The 27,795-nt window shown below is 37.0% G+C and overlaps 1 protein-coding gene across 2 annotated transcripts in view; it reads right to left on the reverse strand.

Moving 5' to 3' along the window:
- MPP7 (membrane palmitoylated protein 7) overlaps positions 1–27,795 on the reverse strand; it is a 303,028-nt gene that overhangs the window by 72,270 nt on the left and 202,963 nt on the right. For both annotated transcript variants that reach the window (XM_033209887.1, XM_033209886.1), the window contains 3 exons: positions 26,866–26,943; positions 24,367–24,447; positions 5,165–5,296 (listed from right to left, as the gene is read on the reverse strand). In XM_033209887.1, the coding sequence (XP_033065778.1) occupies positions 5,165–5,296; positions 24,367–24,447; positions 26,866–26,943 (291 nt within the window). The remainder of the gene's footprint in view (positions 1–5,164; positions 5,297–24,366; positions 24,448–26,865; positions 26,944–27,795) is intronic.

Here is a 27,795-nt window from a genome sequence, read left to right on the forward strand (position 1 = left end):
CCAAATATGCCCAATGGCAGAAAAGCCTAGTAATCTAAGTTTACTTATCCATAGTTTCTGGATGAGAAATTGAATATTAAATGGCTGTAATTTGTCTAAGATCAGACAACTAGCATATGGAAAAGTCAGGACTTGTTTAAGGCAATCTGACCAGAGACACAATTATTCATCTTAATTATCATCCAATACTGCTTAACCTCTATCTTTCCATAACCTTTTGTTCATAAGTTCATTCTGTCCATGAGTTCATTATTCCTGTAGGAGATTGTCTCTAAAAGGGGGATCACCAATTCCTTCCCTCCTTATATGTGCATGCCATATTCCCACATTAAGTGGTAAAAATGGTTTTGAGGCTTCAAAGGCCATAAGAAGATCTGTAGCTGCCACTCGGGCCTCTTGAGACACTTGCTCTATGGGAATCTCACTGCCATGTAAGAAATCATGACCACTGCTATGCTGTGAGGAACCCCAAGCTAGCCAAGTAAAGATAACACTTAGAGAAAGAGATACTTGGCCAGCTCCAAACCTTACAGCTCCAAGCCCAGGTAACAGTTGTGTAAATGAAGGAGCCCTCAGTTGACTCCAGCCACCACCATCTGACTGTATGTAAGAGGAACTCCAAGTGAGAACCTCCCAGCTGAGCTCATCAACTCCCAAAATAATATTGTTTTGGCCACAACATACCACCATGGTTTGCAACACAGAGTTAGTTAAGTGGAACCAGTATCTCTCTGTACTATGGACTGCACTGTTTTCAGTATAGGGCTACAACCTGTTTGTTGTGCTTAATGCTAGTTCCTTTGACTTTTTCGTATTCAATGAAGTTAACCAATGTTTATTGAGAACTTACTCTGTGCAAGGCACCGTTCTAAGGGCTTATAATAAACTGATGAAAAAGAAAAAAATGTCTGCTTTCTCATCCCAATGGGGGAGACAAGACAATAAACAAGAGACAGAATAATTACATACATTATACAGTATGTTAGAGGGTGGTGTATTAGTCTGTCTTCACACTGCTGATAAAGACATGCCTGAGACTGGGCAATTTGTGAAAGGAAGGTTTAATGGACTTACAGTTCCATGTAACTGGGGAGGCCTCACAATCATGGTGGAAGGCAAGGAGGAGCAAGTCACATTTTACATGGATGGCAGCAGGCAAAGAGAGAGGTTGGCAGGGAAACTCCCGTTTTTAAAACCATCAGATCTCATGACACTTATTCACTATCACAAGAACAGCATGGGAAAGACCTGCTCCCATGATTCAATTATCTCCCACCAGGTCCCTCCCACAACACGTGGTTTTTATGGGAGCTACAAGATGAGGTTTGGGTGGGGACACAGACCCAAACCCTATCAGGTGATATTATACCCACTGTGTGGGTGTGAGGGGGTGCAGGGCAGGAAACAGAAGACCAGGATGCCAGGGCAAGTGGAGGAAAGACAATGCAAAGACACAGGACTCACTGAGAAGATGACGTCTGAGTGAACAAAGACTGGACGGAGGTGAAGAAGTTAGCCAATGGGAAGGAACAGAAGACACAGCCAGTGCAAAGGTGCCAAGGGGGCTATGAATGAAATGTTCAAGGGAGAGCAAGGTAACCAGTGTGGCTGGAGCCCAGTAGAAGAGGAGCAGCAAGAGGAGATGAGGTCAAAGGCAGAAGGGAGTCAGCTTATGTGCTTTATGAGTCACTGTGAGGAGACTGGGCTTTACTCCAAATGAAAGAGGGAACATGCAAGGTTGTGAACAGCAGGAGGGGCACAATCTAGGAGGACCACTCCACCCACTGTGTTAAGAGTGAAGGATGGCAAGGGCTAAAGCAATAAAATTAATGAGAGGTTAATACAGGTTGGGGATTCCTTGTCTGAAACGCTTACACCAGAAGTGTTTCAGATCCCACATATTTTTTTCAGATTTGGGCATATTTGCATTCTTATCAGTTGAGCATCCCAAATCCAAAAATATGAAATCCAAAAGGCTCCAATGACCACTTCCTTGGAGCTCATGTCTGCACTCAGAATGTTTCAGATTTTGGTACATTTTGGATTTCAGATCTTCAGATTTGGGATGCTCACTCTGAACAATAATTCAAGGGAAAGATGATGGTGGCATGGATCTGACTGGCAGGAGTAGAGGTGATGAAAGGGGATCTGGATATATTATTGGTAGAGTCTAAAGGATTTCCCAGTGGATTGCCTATGGAATGCAAAAGAAAGAGAGGGATTAAAGATAGGCTCAACGTCTTGTGGCTGAGCAGCTGGGAGGATGGAATTGCCATCAACTAAAAGGGGTTAAGACAAGGGTGAAACAGATTTGGGAACAAAGATTGGCAGTTTATTTTTGGATATGTGAAAATTGAGATGTCTATTAGACCACCAAATGGAGATAACGAATAGACAGATGGATATACGAATTTAAAGATTAGAAGAAAAGACTGGAAGAGAAATAACCTTGGGAGTCTCTGGCACACAGATGCTTCTGAAAGCCATGGGCAGGATAAAACCACTTCTGGAATGTGTAGATAATGCAAAGCACTCCAACGCATAAGGGTCTCATTATAGACAGAGATAAGTGCCCTGATAGAATCTTCTTGCTATCCCCTGATTCCACTTTGCTTGGGGGGTAACCTACAGACTTGAAGAACAATCTCTCGCTTTCTACATGATACTACCACTTGAATCAATCTTCACTTTGAACCCTTCATTCTTGAAGACTTCTATTTCCATACTGCTTTCCAAACCTCTCTTACCACAATTGTTTGATGCATTCCCAGTGCAATATATTTACGTGAAAATAAGATCAAATCTCAAAAACACAGAGTACATTACATGTGATACTGTACAAAAGTCATCAATCCTATGGCATAGTCTGCAAATGCAAAATAAATTAAAATTGGATCTAATATTTTTAAAATTACGTATTTTCCTACATAATTATTTTGAATTTGTTATACGTGATTTTGTTTTAAAAATAGAGTATGGAGAATTTCAAGTTAGATTGAAAAAATAAATTCTGGTTAGATTTTTCTTAATTATTAATTCTGTAAAATGGTTTATAAAAAGGGACTGCTTACTGGGTTATCATGATTTCCTTAAACAAAAAATTTATCTCCTATAGAATTGCTTGAACCCAGGAAACGGAGGTTGCGGTGAGCCGTGATCGCACCACTGCACTCCAGCCTGGCAACAGAGTGAGACTCCGTCTCAAAAAAAAAAAAAAAAAATTATTTTATTTATTTCCTATAAACTGCCAACATTGCAAGGTCTCCTCAAGTAGGTGACACAGTGAATTTCAGGTTGAGCCTCTGAAATAAGTGTTTTAAAGTGTGATCTACCAAAAACTTGCACAAAGAACATCTGAGACACTTTTTAAAATCAAGATTCCCAGGCACCAAGAAAACTCTCCTGATATAAATTCCTTGAGATTCAGCCCAGATATCTGCATTTTACATAGGCATCTCAGGTCATTCTTCCAATACCAAAATCTGAGAACCACTGTTCTCAAAGAAGCAAGAGGACAGCCCATGCAAGTAACACTGAGAATTTAGGATCAAAATCTACTCACCAACAAAGAGAATTTCATTTTCAAGGGATCTTGCCCCTCAAGTGATCACCCTTTTTCCTATCCATTATCTAATACCCACATGACCTGTGTTCACAGCCTGTTCTCTGAGGTAACCATTCTCTCCTTGAGCAGATGCAACTTAGTTTTTATCTTTTAAATATTAAATAGATTATAAATTCTAATATTTTTTAAATATTAGATAGAATATATTCTAATATTTACATCATGTTTGCATAATGCTTCAGAACTCATAAACCATTCCAAACACATTATATCTTAGCTGATGTTCAAAAACACTTGCAAAGAGGTACATTTCCTGATTTTCTGATAAGGAACCTGAGGCTGAGATGGTGAGTGGTTTGCTCTATAGGATACAGGGCAAAGTGACAGAATTCCAACTCCCACTTAGGTCATCCAATGCAAGCTGTGTTCATGTCACCACATTATGGATCCCAATAAACAAAACTGCATTTTTAGATAACACTGGTAACCTACCCCTTGGGTTGCCAAATGTTGCAGCCTTTCCTCGTGAATCACTTGTCAAGCATTTCCTGACCATCCACTTGCTAGAATTTTATTTCAGCTTAGCTTCCAGCACTTTGCCTACTTCAGATTCTCATGACTCGGGCTCATTCTCCTAAAGATATCTTTGACTCTTAATCTTCTCTCTGTGTGTTTTTCATTTCGCTTTGACAGTCCTGTGACTTCTCCAACAATCTCCCCAAACTAACAAATGTCATTTGACTGATGTTAAATAACAAATCTGTTGAAAGTACTTTCTATTTTTCTGGGTAGTATAATTTTTAAACTTTAAATCTGTTCACTCAATAATCTTACTTTACCTTAACAATAATTGCAAAGATAATACACTAACTACACATTTGAATGAGAAAAATGTCAAGACAAGTAATTCTATTCATTTGATTTCATATTCCAATATTTAAAATGACATTTTGAATCTTAATACTTTATTTAAGGAATAGCTAACAAATAATTTTGGAAATTTCTTCACTGCCATTAGAGGTTCTATTTTTCTATATTAAGCTTTTTTTATTTTTAAAAATAGAGCTACTTAAACATAAAATAAGATTAAATTAAATTAAACAAATTTAAGTTCCACGCCTCCTGATCAAATAAGATCTTCAAAAGATGTTTATCAAAGAAATTAGATGTTTACTTCACTGAGACTTCTCAAAAGTTTTGTTGAACCTGCTGTAAATTAGTTTAAATTTAAAAAGCAATTGAATTAAGTATATAAAATAACTTAAAGTTGCATTCCCATAGACAAAAGCAATTTTTTTAAGTTGTACCATTTAATCTCAAATCAGCCATGCTTGGTACATGTTACACTTTCTTTCATAAATGTCAACAGGTTATATTTTCAAAATCATTGCTATTTAAATGTAGCCAATAAAATGTCTATTATTTTATTTGGCTTCATTTTCATTTTTCAAAAAGCATGTTCTTTAGACATCAATATTCCATTTCTTTTAAAGTTTGAGAACATAGAGGAAGCACATTTTAAAGAGAGTTATACATGGTATGCACCATCAGATTTGGCCCTATCATGATATCTACTCATATCTGAGCACCAAAACTCACCAGTGGTTCTCTATTTTTGACCAGACGGATTATTTTTACTGAGTCTTCCTCATCATCAATATCTTCAGGCATAGGAGGCAACACAGGGTCGTAATTCTTCTGAGCCACGGTATCATGTACAGAGAGCAAAGCCTGTAATATTCAAAGGTTGATTTAAATAAGTAAATATATACACTTATACATATACTTATATTATGTATATATACACATAACATATACAATTTCAAACACATCTAACTATAAGGAAAATCAAAACAGTATTACGGTTCTGACATAGTAGTGGTAATAATGCAATTACTTGAACAGGTACCTCTTCCACAAATGGAATGGAAAACAGTGCCTGTCCAGAGAGCAGATGGCAGCTCTACTTAGCAGTCACCTCTGTCCCCAGTGTCACTGATATATGTAAATAATCTCCTCTAAGATTATATGTATACTCTCTGGTTTATCCTTAAAAAGGTAGCAATTTGTGGTAAGAGTGTGGGGGATGTTACTTTTGGAGGAAGGGAGAACATGAGGGCTAAAGATGCATTGTCAATGACAGTCTGAGAATAGCCTGTATTTTGTTATTTCCTACTATTTTTTCTGCTACTAGCAGAAAACACAATGATGATCAATATGATAGATTCTTTTTTTTTTCCTCTTCCTCACTTTAACTGTTTGTGCAATTGGTGACTACTATGTGTATAAAAAAATAAAAGTAATTCTATACCAAAGATGAAAAGAACACCAGAACTTTGACATGTCACAATTCACTATTTTAGATGAGTGGGTTTTGGACTTTCAACGAACTTGACCCCTAATAAGCCACACCACTATTCATAAATTACTCAAGCCATCCTTGAATCCTCTCCTCTTACTGACATTCTCAACATCCAATATATATTCTATTTTTAAAAAACATTTTTTTAGACACAAGGTCTTGCTCTGTTATGCAGGCTAGAGTTCAGTGGTGGGATCATAGCTCACTACAACCTCAACGCTTAGGCTCAAGTGATCCTAATTCTCCAGCCTCCTGAGTAGCCAGGATTACAAATGCATGCCCCAATGCCCAGCTCATTTTTAATTTTTTTTTTAAATTTTAGACAGAGTCTCACCCTGTCGCCCAGGCTGTAGTGCAGTGGTGCAATCTCGGCTTACTGCAACCTCCACCTCCCAGGTTCAAGCAATTCTCTGCCTCAGCCTCCGAGTAGCTGGGATTACAGGTGCCCGCCACCACGCCTGGCTAGTTTTTTGTATTTTTAGTAGAGACGGGGTTTCATCATTTTGCTCAGGCTGGCCTTGAACTCCTGACTTCTTGATTCACTCGCCTTGGACTCCCAAAGTGCTGAGATTACAGGCATGAGCCACTGCACCTGGTGCATATCCTATTAAACCTACTTCCAAAATACACCTAAAGGTTTTCTTTTCTCCACTTTAGATCAGAGACTGGTAAACTACAAGATCTGTTTTGTAAATCAAGTTTTACTGGAACACAGCCCATACTCATTCATTTATCCATTGTCTATGGCTGCTGTCATGCTACAATGGCAAAGTTTAGCAGGTAGAACACATACTTTTTACATAAAAAGCTGACAGGTCCCTGGTCTAGATCATGGATGCCATCATTTTTGCCCGGAGCACTCCAGTAGTCTTTAAATGGTTCAGCAGCATTCAAACTCTGGCCCATTTTCAAGTCCACAATTCACAGTGTAGCCAGAGTGATTATTTTTAAAACTTAAATCACATAACTACCCCTTAATAACCCTTCTAAAGTTGCCCATCGATCTTGGGATGACCAAACTCTCCAGGATGTCCTAAAAGTCCTGCATGCCTCTCCAACCTTATCTTACACTGCCCTCCTCCTCACTCAACTTGAATAACTCTTTCTCATAGAGGTCTGGCCAAAACATTACATAAAAGCAGATCCCCTCGTGACTCAATCCCAGAGCACCTTGTTCTTTGCCTTCATACATGTCCATAATTTATAATCATATGTGCAGTTTTTGTTTATATGGTTAATATTTGCTGTCTACTGAAACAGAAGCTCTAAAATGGCAAATAAATAGTGTCTGTTTTTAATCAAACTTTTGAATTGACTATAACATATACACAAAAAGTACAAATCGTAAGTGTATAGTATAAAATTTCAAAAATGAATATGCCCAAATAAATACCCCCAAAACAAGAAATACAACATTAACCAAACGCCAGTGGCCCCCACTTACGCTCCTTCCTAGTCATCATGCCCTCTATATTCCCCAAAGTGTCAATCTTTTCCTTTATTTGAAAAGCATATAATTAGAATTATAAGTGTGTATTCATTTTTCCCTAATATTAAGCTAGTGAAATTCATCCATGGTAGAAGGAATTCATTTTTCATTGTTATATAGTATTCCAACATATAAATATCTTACAGTTTCTTTACCCATTATGCCTTTGAGGGGCATCTGGGTTGTTTTCAGTTCTTGGCTAGTATAAATAATGCTGCCATAAATGTTTCATATCTTTTGATGCATATATATATACACACACACGATGTTGTTTAAGTATATTTAAGAGTACAATGCCTGGGTCATGGGTATATAGTAAGTACATTCAACATTAGTAGTGTTTTTCAATTATACTTCTACTAACAACGTGAGTTCTTCTAGCTTTCTAACATGATCCCAAACATTTTACATTATTAGTCTAAATTTGGCCATTCCAAGCGTATAGTGGTATTTCCTGTGGTTGAAATGTCCATTTGTCTTAAAATGAATGAGACTGAAACCCATTTGTGTTTATTGGGCATGTGTGTCTCTTTGTGAAATGCCCCCTCAAGATATTTGCATGTTTTTCTACTGCATCTTTTTCTTATTAATTTGTAAGAACTATTTATAATACACTGGACCCCAGTCTTTATCAGTTATATGTGCTAGAAATACATGCTCCCTTTTGGTAGCTTGCCCTTTCACTCTCCTTCTTGGTGATTTTTGCTCAATAAAGGACTCTAACTTTAATGAGCTCAATTTATGTTTTTTTCCTTCGTGGTTCATGCTTTTTGCATACAACAAGAGTTTTAAAGGGGAAAAAATAAACAATATGAAGATGATAAAATACCTGCGAAGATAATGGCTGCAAATTTTTGAGAACTGATGAGAGAAAGACTCTACAGGTTCAGGAAGCCCAATATATCCTTTAGGAACAAGGAAAGATAAAAAGAAACCTATGCTTAATACATCAGAGCAGAACTGCAAAACGGCAAAGGCAAAGAGAAGATCTTAAAAGTACTCAGAGCAAAAAAGATCATCAGAAAGGAAAGAAGAAAACTGATTGACAGCTGATTAACAGCACCAGTGGACATCAGAAGATAGTTCAAATACTTTCAAAGTGCTTAGAAAAAAATAATAGCCAGTCCAGAATTGTGCATCCAGCAAAAGTACCTTTCGAAAATAAGGATGAGGACCAAGATGAGGTTAACAGGGATCTGCCTGAAAAAAACTAAAACTAAAAATACATAAAAATAAAGAATAAGAAACAATAGTTTTCAAAGATGCTGGACATCAAGCAACAAAGGACAGACATCACTGAGAGACAGGAAACAATGTGAGCCTATGACTGCCCCAGCATTACAGCCTAGAGTTTCCAGGCTGTGATGGCAAAAAAGAAACACAGGCAAAACTCAGTGGTCTCGAGTTGAGAAAACAGAGCTGAGAATCCAGAGAGGTCAACTGACTAAAGTTCTCAGTGAAGACAAAGAAGAGGAAAGGGTGGCAGATACAGAATTTGGGAGATCTGTAGGAGGTCTCCCTTGAGTCCTGAGCAAAGTCCTTAGCCATGGCATGCATATAAGAAAACTACCAGAAAGGATTAGAGCAGTGGCTCTTAACTGAGGGCAACTGTACTCCCTTGGAGCCATTGGCAATATCCGGAGACATTTTTTGATCGTCACAATTTAAAGGATGTTACCACCACCTACTGTACTGAGGCCAGGGATGCTCCCAAACATTTGATCGTATACAGGACAATGCCCTCTCCTCCAGAAACCACTATTCAGCCCATGAATGTCAGTAGTTTTAAGCTAGAGAAACTGCATTACAAAGAATAATCCCTGAAGTTTGCATAGGGCAGGAATAGTTCTTGTTCTCATCAGTTAGCAGGAAAACCTCATAATTCATAGGCACTGAGAAGAGTTATAGGATGGATATTGTCTCAATAGTGGAAAAAATAAGCCCAAGATTTAATGCTGCTATGGTTTCACCTAAAAAAAGGCTTAGGGCCAAGTACAGTGGCTCACACCTGTAATCCTAGCACTTTGGGAGGCTGAGGTGGGTGGATTGCCTGAGCTCAGGAGTTCAAGACCAGCCTGGGCACATGGTAAAACCCCGTGTCTACTAAATAATATAAAAAAAATAGCCGGGGCATGGAACTGGGAGCCTGTAGTCCCAGCTACTCGGGACACTGAGGCAGGAGAATCACTTCAACCCGGGAGGCAGAAGTTGCAGTGAGGTGAGATCACACCACTGCACTCCAGCCTGGCAACAGACTGAGACTCCGTCTCAGAAAATATAAAAAGAAAAAAAAAACCTTAAAAACAAGCCTCTGAAAGATCAAAATGTTTCCAATTAATTAACTGTATAACAAAATGAAGCTCAATAGTACTATCTATAGCAGGGGTCTTCAACCAAGGCCACAGACCAGTACCCATTAATGGCCTGTTAGGAACCAGACTGCACAGCAGTAGGTTAGTAGTGGTGAGCAAGCAAAGCTTCATCTATATTTATAGTTGTTCTCCATCACTTGCATTAATGCCTGAGCTCTGTCACCTGTCAGATCAGCAGCAGCATTAGATAATCATAGGAGCATGAACCCTATTGTGAACTGAGTATGTGAGGATCTAGGTTGCATGATCCTTATGAGAATCTAATGCCTGATGATCTGTCACTGTCTCCCATCACCACTACATGGGATCATCTAGTTGCACGGAAACAAGCTCAGGGCTCCCACTGATCCTACATTATGGTGATTATGTAATAATAATAGAAATAAAGTACACAATAAATGTAATGCACTTAAGTCACACTGAAATCACTCCCAACCCCACATCTGTGGAAACATTGTCTTCCATGAAGCCGGTCCCTGGTTCCTAAAAGGTTAGAAGAGGCTAATCTACAGAAACACAAAAATACCCAGCATCCAACAAGACAAAACTCACAGTTACTGGTAGTTGATCAAGATAAAACTCACAATGACTCAGAATTACTAGGTATGCAAAGAAAACAGAAAATACTCTCCTAATGAAGGAAGAAAAACAATGAAACCAAACCCTGAAATTACACAGATGATAAAACCAGATAAAACCAAAACCTAAAATTACACAGACAAAAATATTAAGACTTGTTATTATAACTATATTTCAAATGCTCAAAAAAGTTAAAGGAAAGACTGAACATGAGATATGGAATATATAAAAATCACTCAAATCAAACTTCCAGAGATGGAAAGTATGAAATAAGAAAAAAGTACACTGGATGAGATTAATATAGATACTGCAGAAGGAAAAGTTATCTTGTAGAGTAAGTAACATAAGCTGTCTACAATGAAACACAAGGAGAAAATATACTGAGAAATTATGAACCAGACTTAGTGCCTATCTGGGGAACTACTTTAAATGGCCTAATATTTATGTTAACTAGCATCTCCAAAGAAAGGGGGAAGTTGCTGCAAACTATTTAAAGAAATACAGCAGAAAATAGTCCGAATATGATGAAAAATGTATAAACCACATGTTCAAGAAACTCAATGTAGCCAAACACACAGAAAACATACAATACCACCAAATTGCTTAAAATCAGGAAGAAAATATTAAAATCTTCCAAAGGAAAAAAACATACTATATATAAAAGAATAAGGATTTAAAACGACAGCACACCTCTCATCAGAAACAATGTGGGCCACAAAGAAATGGAGCAATATCTTTAAAATACTCAGAGAAAAATACTATTGACTTAGAATTCTATACCCAGAAAAGCTATCTTTTAGAAATAAAGGGGTATTGAAGACTTTTTAAAGATATGTGAAAGCTAAAAGAATTAATCACCAGCAGACTTGCATTGCAAGAAATGTCACAGGAAGTCTTTCAGGCAGGAGGAAAATGTTGGCAGATGGAAATGTGAGCACATACAGAGGAATAAAGAACACTGGGAATGTCTACTATCTGTGTATCTGTGGCAACTATCTTGCACATAGTAAAATAGAGATAGCTGAATAAAATGTTTTAAAATAAAGCAATTTTGATAATTGACAGGCAATATTAAGAACATCAGCTAAATATTTTTCTCCTTAGCTTTGTTCCACATCTACATTCCAAAACAATTTCATAGACATTAAGTTCACAATTTTAATAGCTTTATTTTACAAATATTGTTGAATAGCAACATTTTTAATTTTGGACAACTAAAACAAATTTTGGATTCCATTATCCTGTTTTAATTGAGGTGATTTTATTCTTTAATATACAGACTTGCCTTTCAAAAGGCAATACTTAAACGGAAATTGTGTTTCCTTTTTTTTTTAAATTATTATACTTTAAGTTCTAGGGTACATGTGCATAACGTGCAGGTTTGTTACACATGTATACTTGTGCCATGTTAGTGTGCTGCACCCATCAACTCGTCAGCACCCATCAACTTGTCATTTACATCAGGTATAACTCCCAGTGCAATCCCTCCCCCCTCCCCCCTCTCCATAATAGGCCCCAGTGTGTGATGTTCCCCTTCCAGAGTCCAAGTGATCTCATTGTTCAGTTCCCACCTATGAGTGAGAACATGCGGTGTTTGGTTTTCTGTTCTTGTGATAGTTTGCTGAGAATGATGGTTTCCAGCTGCATCCATGTCCCTACAAAGGACACAAACTCATCCTTTTTTATGGCTGCTTAGTATTCTATGGTATATATGTGCCATATTTTCTTAATCCAGTCCGTCACTGATGGACATTTGGGTTGATTCCAAGTCTTTGCTATTGTGAATAGTGCTGCAATGAACATACGTGTGCATGTGTCTTTATAGCAGCATGATTTATAATCCTTTGGGTATATACCCAGGAATGGGATGGCTGGGTCATATGGTACTTCTAGTTCTAGATCCTTGAGGAATGGCCATACTGTTTTCAATAATGGTTGAACTAGTTTACAATCCCACCAACAGTGTAAAAGTGTTCCTATTTCTCCACATCCTCTCCAGCACTTGTTTCCTGACTTTGTAATTATTGCCATTCTAACTGGTGTGAGATGGTATCTCATTGTGGTTTTGATTTGCATTTCTCTGATGGCCAGTGATGATGAGCATTTTCTCATGTGTTTGTTGGTTGTATGCATGTCTTCTTTTTGAGAAATGTCTGTTTATATCCTTTGCCCACTTTTTGATGGGGTTGTTTGTTTTTTTCTTGTAAATTTGTTTGAGTTCTTTGTAGGTTCTGGATATTAGCCCTTTGTCAGATGAGTAGATTGTAAAAATTTTCTCCCATTCTGTAGGTTGCCTGTTCACTCTGGTGGTAGTTTCTTTTGCTGTGCAGAAGCTCTTTAGTTTAATTAGATCCCATTTGTCAATTTTGGTTTTTGTTGCCATTGCTTTTGGTGTTTTAGACATGAAGTCCTTGCCCATGCCTACGACCTGAATGGTATTACCTAGGTTTTCTTCTAGGGTTTTATGGTATTAGGTCTAACATTTAAGTCTCTAATCCATCTTGAGTTAATTTTCGTATAAGGAGTAAGGAAAGGATCCAGTTTCAGCTTTCTACTTATGGCTGGGAAATTGCATTTCCATATGCCGGAACCACCAATCACAACTGATAGGTTTACCTGTTGCTCAGAAGAATCTGCAGGAAATTGAACCCTAAACCTTGTAACTTATCGGACTCAGAAGAACTCACTGCACTGGACCTCCTGGGGTCAACTTTATGTTCTAAGTATCTGTCAGGTTCCCAGAATTAAGTGTCCAGCTTATAAGGATGAGTAACATTGATTTATCCCTCCAGAAGGAAGCTTAACTTTTTCCTTCAGCTTGCTTTAATGAAGCTTCATCCATCCTGCATGCTCAGGTGGTAATTTCTGTTAAGTGAATATTTGGAAGCTAAAAATTACAACAAATCTTCTTATTTTATTGCCTTTTAAAAAAAATCAACCAAATTTTCCATGACTTCCAAAATTATAATGCTACATTCTAGAGATGATGTCACTTCATTTTTTTTTTTTTTTTTTGTTTTTTTTGAGACGGAGTCTCACTCTGTCTCCCAGGCTGGAGTGTAGTGGCCGGATCTCAGCTCACTGCAAGCTCTGCCTCCCGGGTTTATGCCATTCTCCTGCCTCAGCCTCCCGAGTAAGCTGGGACTACAGGCGCCCGCCACCTCGCCCGGCTAGTTTTTTGTATTTTTTAGTAGAGACTGGGTTTCACCATGTTAGCCAGGATGGTCTCGATCTCCTGACCTCGTGATCCTCCTGTCTCGGCCTCCCAAAGTGCTGGGATTACAGGCTTGAGCCACCACGCCCGGCCTACTTCATTGTTTTATCAAAAGTGAGTCCCCGGAATGATGACTCATGCAGGTTAATTTGCCTTTACTGTGGCAATTTGATGGTTAGAAGTGGTTCTGATTTATTAATGACTATCTTTGCTTCCCCTAGAAACAAAGTCTGTGTACAGAACAACATCCCTCCATCAATGTTCCTAAATGTTATGAACATTATTGCTTTTGCCTATTTCATCACTGCAGGAAGTATTCACATTTAATCTAGTTAGGCCTTTGGCTACTTACTTTTACATTTTCAGACATCTATCATTTCTTTTATATTGCATTTATTTTCCTGAACTGGATTTTGTAGACATTATTGACTAATAAGAATAATCAATTTTTTAATATGGCAATTGACTGATCAATTCATTCTAGGTATAATCTTTCAATTTTTGACAGTTCTCAGGTGACACTATTATTACAGAATGACAAGTCATTTCCTAACTATCAAAGACTTGAGGGCAACAGGTTATACAAGAAAAGTGTTGGCATTCTTCTGAACAGAACAAGAGATTCCTAAAGAGTAAAATCAACAAAATCACAATCTTATACTATTATGAAGAATATGAAAGAAAAGTTTGAATGTCATATAAATGTACAGATTATCTTATATGAAGAGACAAGGCTATAATGGAAAAAAAAATTCCACCAAACATTTAATAATTTACATTGAATTTCATTTACTGGGAATCCCAATGTTCCAAGCACAGTGCTATGTGCTAGAAACAAAGATAAGAAGACCATCCTGTGCATCAGTAAGAAAGACATATTTGTCTTCTTTATTAGGTGTGGAACACAGAAAATCCCTGAAATACACACACACACACACACACACACACACACACACACATCTGTTAAAAGTCCTGTTTAGTTTCTGGATACATGTTTTTGAGTTTTAGTTTTCCTAACCTTTAAAAAGAGTTAACATTAGTTGGGCACGGTGGCTCACACCTGCAATCCCAGCACTTTGGGAGACCTAGGCGGGTGGATCATGAGGTCAGGAGATCGAGACCATCCTGGCTAACATGGTGAAACCCCATCTCTACTAAAAATACAAAAAGTTACCCGGGCGTGGTGGCAGGTGCCTGTAGTTCCAGCTACTCAGGAGGCTGAGGCAGGAGAATGGTGTAAACCCAGGAGGCAGAGCTTGCAGTTAGCCGGGATCAGGCCACTGCACTCCAGACTGGGTGACAGAGTGAGACTCCATCTCAAAAACAAACAAACAAACAAACAAAAAAAAGAGTTAATATTAGTACCTACTTAATAGGGCTTCGCAATGATTAAAGAGATAACACATGAAAGTGCACAGCAAATTGCTGCTCCATAGTAAAGACTTCATCTTATTGGTTTATTAGCTATTACAATTAACTTTAATGATTATCTTATTTTCAGGAATAGTCACTTTGAATATTTAAGTTTGTCTATAAACTTGTAGAGGACCATATATACATTGAAAAAAATTCTTTCCATAGAGCTATTCTTTTCCTTCATATATTTGCAAAAGTTGGCCAAACTAGCAAACAAACACCTTTAACAAATTTTACATTAAAAAGGTTAACAGGTTGTATATTGTGATAAAAATGCATCAAACTAGAAATTAACATCTGTATATATAAAAAAATGAAACCCAAACAACCTCCCAAATTTAAATGTCAGGTATTGAAGCTATCAAAACTTATTACAGACAATCAAGAAATTAATATCAATGCCAATATGACATACATGATGTCCATGGAAGATGACAAAATTTAAAAGAAAGCCACATACTCTTAAATGCATTTGTAATTAAACAAGCGTGAAAGCTAAGTATTCCACTAAATGAAATCAAAGATAGATATAAAGAAAAGAGTTAGACTGGCTGCAGTTACTATTGCATGTAATCCCAATACTTTGGGAGGCTGAGGCAGGCGGCTCACCTGAGGTCAAAAGTTTGAGACCAGCTGGCCCAAATGGTGAAACCCCATTTTTACTAAAAATACAAAAATTAGCCAGCCATGGTGGCATGTGCCTGTAATCCCAGCTACTTGGGAAGCTGAGGCAGGAGAATTGCTTGAACCTGGGAGGCTGAGGTTGCAGGGAGCTGAGATCACGCCATTGCACTTCAGCCTTGGTAACAGAGTGAGACTTGGTTTAAAATTAAAAAAGAAAAAGAAAAAATGAAAGAAAGAAAAATATATTTGATAATAAAGAGCCAGTTCTTTTGAGAGATGAGATAATTACGCATTTCTGGTATGCACAGCAAGAAACCAGAGGAAAAAAATATTGTATATTAATAGCACTGAGAAACCAGACAGAACTTCAGATACAAATCAACAGAATAAATTGAACACCATTCCAAAATGCTTGAAATCGTAATAAAATATTAAGTTTCCTGGGAAAAAATAAATAATGAAGTAACTCTAGAAGAACTTGAAAGCTGGATTAAATCAACAACTACAGAAGAAATTAAACGCACTATTGAAAAACTTTCCCCAGAGATGGCATTGGAACCAAATGAAGGGTTGTATTAAAGTTTTCTGTGTTATTTACAGAATTCCAACACATAGTAAAATGTAACATTTCTTTTTCAAAGGTCTCAAAACCCAAATGCAAAATCTAACCAGAAAGTGTAAAAAGATGACAGTACAACTTTGGTCTCAGGATGATTTTTTTAAAATACCAAAGTAATATATTACAAAATCAGATATAAAAATCTTCTTTTATAGAAGACATTTATGCAGCCAACAAACATATGAAAAAAAGCTAATCATTACTGGTCATTAGAGAATTGCAAATCAAAACTGCAATGAGATACCATCTCATGCAAGTTAGAATGGTGATGATTAAAAGTCAGGAAACAACAGATGCTGGAGAGGATGTGGAGAAGTAGGAATGCTTTTACACTGTTGGTGGGAGTGTAAATTAGCTCAGCCATTGTGGAAGACAGTGTGGCAATTCCTCAAGGATCTAGAACCAGAAATACCATTTGACCCAGCAATCCCATTACTGGGTATGTACCCAAAGGATTATAAATCATTCTACTACAAAGACACATGCACATGTTTATTGAGGCACTGTTTATTGAGGCACTGTTCACAATAGCAAAGGTTTGGAACCAACCCAAATGTCCCTCAATGATAGACTGGATAAAGAAAATGTGGCACATATACACCATGGAATATCATGCAGCCATTAAAAAGGATGAATTTGTGTCCTTTGCAGGGACATGGATGAAGCTGGAAAACATCATTTTCAGCAAACTAACACAAGAACAGAAAACCAAACACCGCATGTTCTCACTTATAAGTGAGAGTTGAACAATGAGAACACATGAACACAGAGAGGGGAACATCACACACCAGGGCCTGTCAGGAGATGAGGGGCTAGTGGAGGGATAGCGTTAGGAGAAATACCTAACGTAGATGACGGGTTGATGGTGCAGCAAACCACCATGGCACGTGTATATACCCATGTAACAAACCTGCATGTTCTGCATATGTACCTCAGAACTTAAAGTATAATAAAAAACAATCTTCTTTTATCAAAAGGAAGATTTAATCCCAATAATTTAATGTTTTGTCAATATAAATATCTGCACATTATTATTGATACTAACAACTAAAAAAGTTTCTATGATCACTTTGATAAGTACCATAAAGGCATTTGACAAAATGTAACATAATCTTGATTTTTTAAAAAAAAGACAGAACAAAATTTTGTAAAATATTCTATCAGAAACCAGCAACAAGCATCATACAGGATGTTTGATGATAATAACATGAAGCACAGAAGTGTAATAACAGGAAGCACAGAAGTATCCCTATAAAAGTACAGAAAAATAGAAGCATATCCTTTACTACAAGTTTTCAGCATTTTTTCATGCAAGCCATATCAAGGCAATAAAGTAAGGGAGGAAATGATCTATAATTACTAAAAAGGAAAAGATTTAAAAAAATCTTGTCAATAACGTAACACTGAAAATTTTTAAAAATGAAATATTTCAGTAAGGTGATATAAAATAAGTATTATAGAAATTAACATGTTTACCATATAGAAACAATATACTTGTTAGAAAATAATAAGTAGTATACATTGGGGAAAATTAATTTATACATATATATGTGTGTATACTTATAAATACATGTGTGCGTGCACACACACATACACATCAGGTCTGGGAACAGACTTAGCAGGAAATATTCCAGGTTTATACAAGAAACCATTTGACCTAAATAAATATATTGCCATGTTCTTTGACTGGAAAATTCAACTGCATCCCAAAGGGTTTTTTAAGGACATGAAGAGAGAATTCCAAAGTTCTTCTGGAAAAATACATTGGCAAGAATAATGATAGAAATTTGGCCTTAGCAGGTATCATGCTGTAATTACTAAAATGATAAGATAACCAAATTTACAACAATCAAACCAATAGTTCAAAACAGATTCATATACATAATAAAGACAAATCAAACGTGAGAAAATCGCTATCCACTTGAATAAAAAAAACTAGAACCATATCTTATACCACACACCAAACTTTCATACAAATTAAAGATTTCAAACTGTAAAAAATCAATTTAAGTCAAAATAAAACAGGAAAGCAAATTTTCCTGAACTTGTCATGAAGAATGGTAGTCCTTTCTAAGTTAACTCAGTGCCCAGAAGTCATAAAGAAAAAGAATGCCAAATTCTACTACATAAAAGTACATATTTCTACCCAGTCTTAGAAAATGCATGTAAGATTAAAGAAAAATAACTAAGGAGAAATATATAATAATGATTTTATATTCTTATATCACTCACAATTCATTAGGAAAAACACAAAATTTTTACTAACCATTATTTCATCACACAGTACTCACTGAAAGCTTGCTATACATCTGCAATTTTTATTCCCTATTCTCATGTGGCTTATATTCTAGTGGTGATCAACTAGCAAAGCTAAAAAAGAATATTAGTTGAGGCTGTGTATGGTGGCTCATGTTTGTAATCCCAGCACTTTGGGAGGACTAGGTGAGTGGACCACTTAAGGCCAGGAGTTCAAGACCAGCCTGGCCAACAGGTCAAAACCCCGACTCCACAAAAAATACAAAAATTAGCCAGGTGTGGTGGCATGCACCTGTAGTCCCAGCTAGTTGGGAGGCTGAGGCAGGAGAATCGCTGAGCCCAGAAGGTGGAGGTTACAGTGAGCTGAGATTGTGCCACTGCACTCCAACCTGGGTGACAGAGCAAGACTCTGTCTCAGAAAAAGAGAAAAAGAATATTAATTAAAAATAGCTTTTGCAAATTGCAACTGCATAGGGAAACAGGCCTTCTCATGCACTATACAGCAGGTGCTCAAGAAGGTCTGTCTTAACAACAAGCTGGAAATAATGATCAAAACTGTAAAATGTACAAACATTATGTATGCCCCAATAATTTACTGTCCTAATTAAAGTATATTTTGACAAAACCCATAAAATTGTCTAATAAACAAAAGATGTGCATCATAGTCTTATTTAAATAGCAGAAAAGCAGAAATAATAAAGGTTCATCTATAAGAAAAAGTTAAATAATTTTGTTGACACAAAGAGAAGGCTACAAAATGCCAAAAATATTAAAAGCAAAAAAAAAAAAAATCACAGTAAGTAGTGCATTCTATGATCCCACAGAATATACTGAGGAAAAAACATACTTAATATTTATATATATAGAAAGGGTTGAAAGGTAATGCAGCCAGCCAAGAGCAGTTATCCCTAGAGGTATATGAACATGCAATTCGCAGAAGAAATAAAAATATAAAAACATAGGAAAAGATACTCATCCTCACTAATAAAGCAAGGAGGATACGGGCTTTTGCTGTCTTTATAAATTAAATGAAAAATACAATTATGTATTATCAAAAAAGAATATCTCTATTTCCTTTTAAGTCTTTATCAAGTCACTTTGTAAAAGGTAAAATAAAGTGAACGTAATAAATTAAGACATCTTATTAAAGACAAATATCATAAATCAGGTATATTAATAAATGATTCCTTCTAACCTCACTTATGGATTTTAAAATATTCTTTCCTTTATGGGTGCATGTTTGTGTGTCTGTATGTGTGTATTCCTGTCTTTGTGTTTCAAACGTTTTTCTATTCCATGATCACATAACTTTCTTTCTTTTTTTTTTTCTTTCTTTACTTTTCTTTTTCTTCTTTTTTTTTTTTTTTTAGATGGAGTCTCCCTCTGTAGCCCAGGCTGGAGTGCAGTGGCACAATCTCCGCTCAGTGCAAGCTCCACCTCCCGGGTTCATGCCATTCTCCTCCCTCAACCTCCCGAGTAGCTGGGACCACAGGCGCCTGCCACCACGCCTAGTTAAGTTTTTGTATTTTTAGTAGAGATGGGGTTTCACTGTGTTAGCCAGGATAGTCTCCATCTGGTGACCTCGGTAATCCGCCCGCCTTGGCCTCCCAAGTGCTGGGATTACAGGCGTCAACCACCGTGCCTGGCCCATGATCACATAACTTTCAAATTTTCTTCTAATATATATTTTTTCAATTAAAAACATATATTTTTTTTCTTTTGAGATGGAGTCTCACTCTGTCACCCAGGCTGGAGTGCAGTGGTGTGATCTCCGCTCACTGCAACCTCCGCCTCCGGGGTTCACCCCGTTCTCCTGCCTCAGCCTCCCGAGTAGCTGGGACTACAGGCTCCCGCCACCACATCTGGCTAATTTTTTATATTTTTAGTAGAGACTGGGTTTCACTGTGTTAGCCAGGATGGTCTCGATCTCCTGACCCTGTGATCCGCCCGCCTTGGCCTCCCAAAGTGCTGGGATTACAGGACTGAGTCACAGCCCCCGGCCCAATAATATTTTTATGGTTCAACTTTTTACACTTAAATTTTTAATATTTTTGGAGCTCACTCTAGTGGCAATTGTTCTTTTTTTATCCCAAAGTATTAGTTATTCCAAGACCACGTAATGAAATTGTCCCTCAAGCTGCCCATCCCCCATGCTTCCTTCCACCCATCCCACACTCTTTCATTAGGACTTCAGTCGTATGCTTTTGTGTGTGTGTGTGTGTGTGTATACGTGTGTGTGTGTGTGTGTGTGTGTGTGTGTGTATACGTGTGTGTGTGTGTGTGATGGAGTTTTACTCTTTCACCCAGGTTGGAGTGATAAGCACAATCTCAGCTCACTACAACCTCCCTCTCCCAGGTTTAAGTGATTCTCCTGCCTCAGCCTCCCAAGTAGCTGGGATTACAGGCACCTGCCACCACGCCCAGGTAATTTTTGTATTTTTAGTAGAGACAGAGTTTCGCCGTGTTGGCCAGGCTGATCTCGACCTCCTGACCTCAGGTGATCAGCCCACCTTGGCCAACCAAAGTGCTAGTATTCTATCTGAATTATTTCTACAGTCTCCCACTGGCCTTTCTCCACTCAGTATTGTATTTCTCCCATTCTACACCTCCCAATGCCTCAAAAGGCTGGTCTTAGACTACATATGGAGTGACATATCACTTCCTGCTTCAAATCCTTTGAATGGTTTTCCACTTTTTAATAAGCTCACGATTTCAGGTGTGGCCATATAATTTATCCCACAAATAGGGAAACGATTGAAAATGGGAGAAAGACTATTTATTTGTAATAATGCTGGAACTGCAGGCATGAAGCAGACTGTACTTGACAAACCCTATTGAAAAGGCTCGACTCCCCAGCTCCAAACTGTTACCCCTTCCTCCTTCGCAAGCCATCCATTCACCTGTTCTGAGGCTGGTTTTGCATTTTTACATCTTCAAACTGAAAGTTTTTCCTTTATGGGACTTTACTTGCTCTTCCCTGTACCGAAATCATTTCTTTTTCACATCCCACCCCCGACCCATCTCCCACTTCTTTGTCCCCTTCTGTTTCCCTCATACTCTACCATGAGGTCTCACTTATATGCCACTTCCTCTGTAAAGTTTTCTTCAATATTCTCCCCCTGCCCAAGTTTGGGTTTAGCACGGTTCCTATGTATTTCATATCATTTCCATGCACTCCTTCTTTTAAATCCAGTATTTCTCCTATCACCTTCACTAGTGTACATATATCTTCTACAATCTGCATCCATAGGGCATGGCACACAATAGGCATTAATAGAAAAATATCTAAGAATAAATGAATGGCTGGGCGCAGTGGCTTATGCCTGTAATCCCAGCACTTTGGGAGGCTGAGGGGGGCGGATCACGAGGTCAGGAGATTGAGGCGTTCCTAGCTAACATAGTGAAACCCCGTCTCTACTAAAAATACATAAAAATTAGCCAGGTGTGGTGGCACACACCTGTAATCCCATCTACTCCGGAGGCTGAGGTGGAAGAGTCACTTGAACCTGGGAGGTGGAGGATGCAGTGAGCCGAGATCGCGCCATTGCACTCCAGCCCAGAAGACAGTGGAAGACTCCGTAAAAAAAAAAAAGAATAAATGGATGAGTGAAGATCTGTTGCTGGTGACATTTAGGAATTGCTGAAGAAAGTTATAAAAATTTTCAGAAAGAATTGGCAGATGTGTGGAATATGTGTATTATCTTCCCAGAGTGGGTGCATATTTGGGTGGGTGTGTGTATGTGTGTGTGCGCGTGCGTGTGTGTCTGTGTATCTGTTTTTTTAAAGTTCTATTACTTTGAAGATATACTTCAACTTCCTTTTCAGTCCAATGAATTAAGTATTTAAAATGAAATAGCAAATCTTTAAAAAGTAAATAACTTCCCTAATCCACTAGAAATTAAATATTCAAATTAACACATTAGAGTTACATTTTTCATATTTTAACTGTCAATTCAACTAACAACCTACATACCTTGCTTCTGTTTAAAAGGAAAACAAAAAAAGATTTTAGTTTACTCCCAGGGCAAAAATAGATTAACTGATTATATCCTGAAATAGTCTAAAATTTATTTGGGGGCTTAACTTGTTAAAGTAATATGGAAATGAGGTCGAAGTGATGGTAGATAATAAGAATGACTTCAAGAAAAGCAATGTCAAATGTTAGATCAAAAAGGGAAAAAAGATATTTTCTTCCCAAGACTAGCTAACTACAAACCGACATTGCCAAACGAAACATCATGTATCCTGGAATATTACCTATTTTCTACACATATGAATATATGTCTTTCATGCTAACTTTACACCATTCTTTAGTCACACTGCTAGATAAAAAGAAAAATAACCGAATTATCTACCTAAAATATTTTCCACATAATAAAATGTAACTAATTATTATAAAATTTTATCAAACGGCCCTTCTTAATAACGTCTAAAGTCATACCTCCCTCTTGAGCCAAATACCAGTTCTCATCCAGTATAATATGGCATAATTAGCTATTCCATTTGAAACACTCTTGAACCAAATACCATGATTGGGGATATTTTTTGTCTGAAACATGCTGCTTTCATTTCTAATACCCTTGAACCAAAACAATAAACTCAAAAAGGAGTTTAACAAGCTACTCACAGCTAACCTCACCCTCCCCCGGGTGACACTAACTTCTCAGGTGCAGTCTAAGACCAAATGAAGAAATCTTCAGAACATTTTGTGGCTAAAAATCTCCTTAATGTTTTTACATACTTTGTCTTTAACATCTAGGAACTTTTCTGCTCTAATCTGATCCTTGCTCTTTTAGAACAAAAATTTAATAAACTTCCTAAACCACTACAAATCAATTACCCTCACATCACTAATCATAGCCTGTTTAGCTTTTACAGCAATACATGCATGTACTTCTATTTACTTACAGAGATTAGGGCTTATAGTCCACGCATGTTTTTAACCTCATCTTTTATTTAATACCATCTCTGTTTTTATAAAAATAAATTCAAAGCCAAATACGGCACAATTCCGAAAGTTATTTCTCAAGAAAAGTAGAAACTAGTTTTTGTACCTAGGAAGAAATTTTCATCCAACACTCTACATATGCTCACCAGTAATCATCACAAGTTAAATGAGTATTTTAATTATGTAATCACATAATCCATATGTAATTCTGACTCACAGAACAATATCTGACACATAATTGCCACAGTGTCAAGTCCAAAATGTATACAGTGCAGGATTTAGTGCAGTAATGACCTCAGAATAACTACAGGAAGATTCTGAAATGCCTGCTGTAAACTGATCACATTTGGCGGAAAAATAAGTGATAAACTTAGGAGGCAATGGGAAAGGGAGAATTGAAATTTGTCTGCCAATATTTTATGAGTATTTTACACTGGAAAAGTGCTCTTCTCTGTAAAATGGAATGACATTTTGAAACGTAAATTAGTAAAGGGACAGGAAATGGGGAGGTGAACGGGGAAAGAAAGAGGAATGCTGAAATGATCCTACAGAAAAATATGTATATTTGTCAAACATATTGGAATCCTGTTAACTACCCAAGTAAAATAGACCTAAACAAAATTACTAGTAGGTTCTGTATAGTGTACTCTTAACTTTATTTAAAACGAAAATGACCTTGAAGCTACATTATATTTGTCAGAACTTAAATTCTGAGCTTCCCAATAAGAGTATTTTGCAGTTTCTCATCACATTATAATCAAAAGTTCACCTCTTTCTCATTAATAGGATTTAGGCTATTAAAATACTGTGCCCTATTTGAAATACATTTACTTGAGAATTGATGCTCGAAACAAAATTCATCGGAAGGCTCAGAAAGTGGCCCTGTTTGAAGGTATTTATTACCAGCGTAACATGTCCTCACCTTCACACTGGGTTTTGACAGTAGTTTCAACAGCTCTCTGATCTCACTGTTTAATGGCTTGTTCTGAAGCTCTTCGGCCAGCTGCAAGGGAGATTACATCGATGTAAAGAACGTTTAGTAAGAGCATTGTGGGACTGGGTGTGTGACAACTGAGAATCTGACTTGCTCAAGGCTATTGCTTTCCAATCTTTAAGGAGAGGTCAGCATAAAAAAAAACAGATCATCAATCATTGCTCTTCCTTTTAGGCCTTCAGTAGTCCAGATCTGAGCCCAGGCTCTCAGCTGAGTACAAATCAAGTAATCATATCAGCCAAGATCACCTTCTGATTTATTGCAAGGAGGGCAAACCCCAGCACTTCGTCCATGTGAATGGTCTTTTGCACCTAGACAAAGGACCACTTGTAAGAACTGGATAAAGCTTTGACACTGTAACCTTCCCCAACCCCCACAAAAACAGAACTTCTGAATGAGGTGGTGAAATCCACAGGGTTTCCAAAAACCCATGGGGATTCCAAAAACCCACAGTAGCTGTGCTGTTTAGAGCTACGGCAAAAATAATTAGAATGTCCCTAATAGAGCAAATGGCCTGAAACTTTTATTACGTTTACCTATACAGATGAAGAAATCTGTTAAATACCAACCAATCATAATACCAATCGTAAAATGAGCTATAATGGGTTGACAGCTACCCTGGTACCAAAAATGCTGACTGTACCCTACTATAATAACCAAGAATTCCCATTTGGGTTCTACATAAAGAAAGTGTTACAACTTCAAACCTGCCCCATGTCTTCCATTAAGAGATATTCCTATCTAAATTCCAATTCAATTTCAGGCTATAGGAAAGATCACATAATTTTCATAAGAAAAGCAAGACTCAAACAGGAAAAAAGACTAGAATTATGAAATATGTGGTATATATATAAATGTATTTTTATTTAAAAACTCATCTTAAAACCTTGCATGAAATTTCCATTTGCCCCTACTTTTTCTACCAAGCTAAAAATAATTGTTCTTATCTCTGGAAAAGGACTTTTCTCTAAAAGAAGGGCATAATATAAATTATACACCAAAAATAAAATCATAGAAAATTATACAGTCATTATTACCTTTCAAACATTGCTTTTACTTTTTTGAGGTAATATTTCTACAGAACTTTTAATTTACAAAAAGACATAAAGGTTATTTGCATACTTCAGTCACTTAAAACATAACAATGTATTTTAACATTTAAATATACTGCTCTGACAAATTATAAGATACTATGGTTTATCATATTTACACAGCAGTCTCTAATTTTTTATAAAGGAATATTGTTGTAATATGATTGGACCACAACAACATTGGTTTATAAACAAATGTTTCCCAAAACTCTGAATAGTAAATGTTTTAAAACTGACGTTTTTAAGGTTTTCTTGGGTGGCAACTGTGCCTTACTTGAGCAAGTGTATCTACATCTTTATTCGCCTTCATTTAAAAAGTTTTGTTTCAATAATGCAGAAGTAAGCTTCCTCATTAAATATATATTGAAACATACGTGTAATCTTTGTAGATAAAAACAGAAAGAAAAATGGGAACTAAACAAATAGCATGGAACTTGCATATTTATTACCTATATGTATTTTCTAAATTAGAATGCAAAGGAGTTCAAATAAAATCAACTTCTCAAGATGGCCAATTTTTTAATTATATGATGGCCTGAATATTTTAACACACTGAATTATAGCTTGTCTTATCAAAAATAAAGGAAAAAATATTAAAAGCAACAAATAAGCTACAGGATATCACTAAAACCAGCCTTCGCACTAAACATATTTCTATTCCAGCTTCGTGTCCTTTATAGTTTATCCAGGTGTGTTCTCAATTCATCCGAGTCCGAAAGTTAACAGTAAGAATCAGCGAGCTAGTTCCCTTCCCCCAAGTTTAAAATAAAATTATAGCTACAGGAAATTAACTACTCCATCAATGCCAACTGCTTCTAAAATTTATTTTTTGGTTATGAAGGTAATTTGGAAAGGCCTAATACCCATAAATCGTTACTATGTTTTATAATCCATTATAAAAACAATCCTGTCTTTTTATGTATTTCATATGCCTCGTTCGTATCCTAGTATCTGTCATTTTTTAGTACTGTCAGCAATAGAGCTATCTCATTTGTCTTTATTTCTCCATAACATTCCTCTTGTCTGTGACTTTCTCAGAACACCAACAGCTGACAGCTTCTCTCTCTCCATGAGTTTAAAGCCTAAAATTCCTATTACGTAGCTACCAAAGCAGAACAAGAGAGTAGCTACATGCAAAATTTTTAGAACAGGAAAGTGAATGAAAATCAATATAATATTAACATAAGCTCAGTGATGACAGGACTTCTTGAAACATGTGTAACCTCTTCTGCTTTTCACTCATAGGATCACAGGCATCTGTCTGCACTAGGACAGGTTCTGCCTGGGCCAGGTCTGCAGCAGACACGTCCCGGCGAGCTCGGAGAGGCACACTTACGTCATCGGCTAAGGCTGCCGCACCATGGAGAATGGGCACCGGACTCTGCTTCTCATAGTAGTGTAGTTTTTCATGAATCTGGAAGAAAATCAAATGCATATAAGTTCACCTGGTAGCAAATAATGTCAGATAGTTGCACACTGTTATACTTGAAAAGAGAATCTGAATCCTTGGATATCCTAAAGTTATATGTTTATGACATATTACATACATGTAACATGTTTGTATATGCTAATATAAACCCATAGGTGACATGTATGTGTGTCTAATTCATTTATTACTATGGCCCAGTGTTTGTAACATGGAGTCAGATGGAAAAAACAGTCTTTATCAAAGAGAACCCACTTGAAACCTAGCCTTTGTCTTTCTCCTCAATAAACATGTAAGTTTTGTGATGTCTGTTATATCTAAAATCTATTGCTGCCATATTTCAAGTATCAGTTGCCGTTTATATTCCTGCTAAAAATGTAAATTATGATTAAAGCAAAGCAATAAACTGCCAGCCACATTTTGGCAGGTTGCTATGGAATCACTGTCAAGAGGGAAGAAGCTGGCACTATTTGCGCCTGGGTGCCACATCCAGGAACATCTGCCCACTGTTCCTTTTATTATATTTATTCATTCTTTTCTTTGAAATTGCCAACTTTCCCCCTCGACTTCAAATTTCTAAGAAACGAAGGGATTTCTCATAGCTAGTGACATTTCTTATAATTATTTAGCATAAATGAGATCATTTTTCATATTGTACAAGACTTATAATAAATTTTTAAAATTAGTCCTTCATTTCCCATTATTGTGACCCAAGAAACACAAAGGCAAGAATCTACGTAAATGCCATGTAAGACAGACTGAGTTCCTTAAAAAATCTAGCAGAAGGTTGAGAAACAAAAGACCTGTTGACAAACACATAACTGTCAGCACTTCGGTTTC

Source organism: Trachypithecus francoisi, unplaced genomic scaffold (assembly GCF_009764315.1).
Source record: "Trachypithecus francoisi isolate TF-2019V2 unplaced genomic scaffold, Tfra_2.0 Lachesis_group9, whole genome shotgun sequence".
NCBI lineage: Eukaryota > Metazoa > Chordata > Mammalia > Primates > Cercopithecidae > Trachypithecus > Trachypithecus francoisi.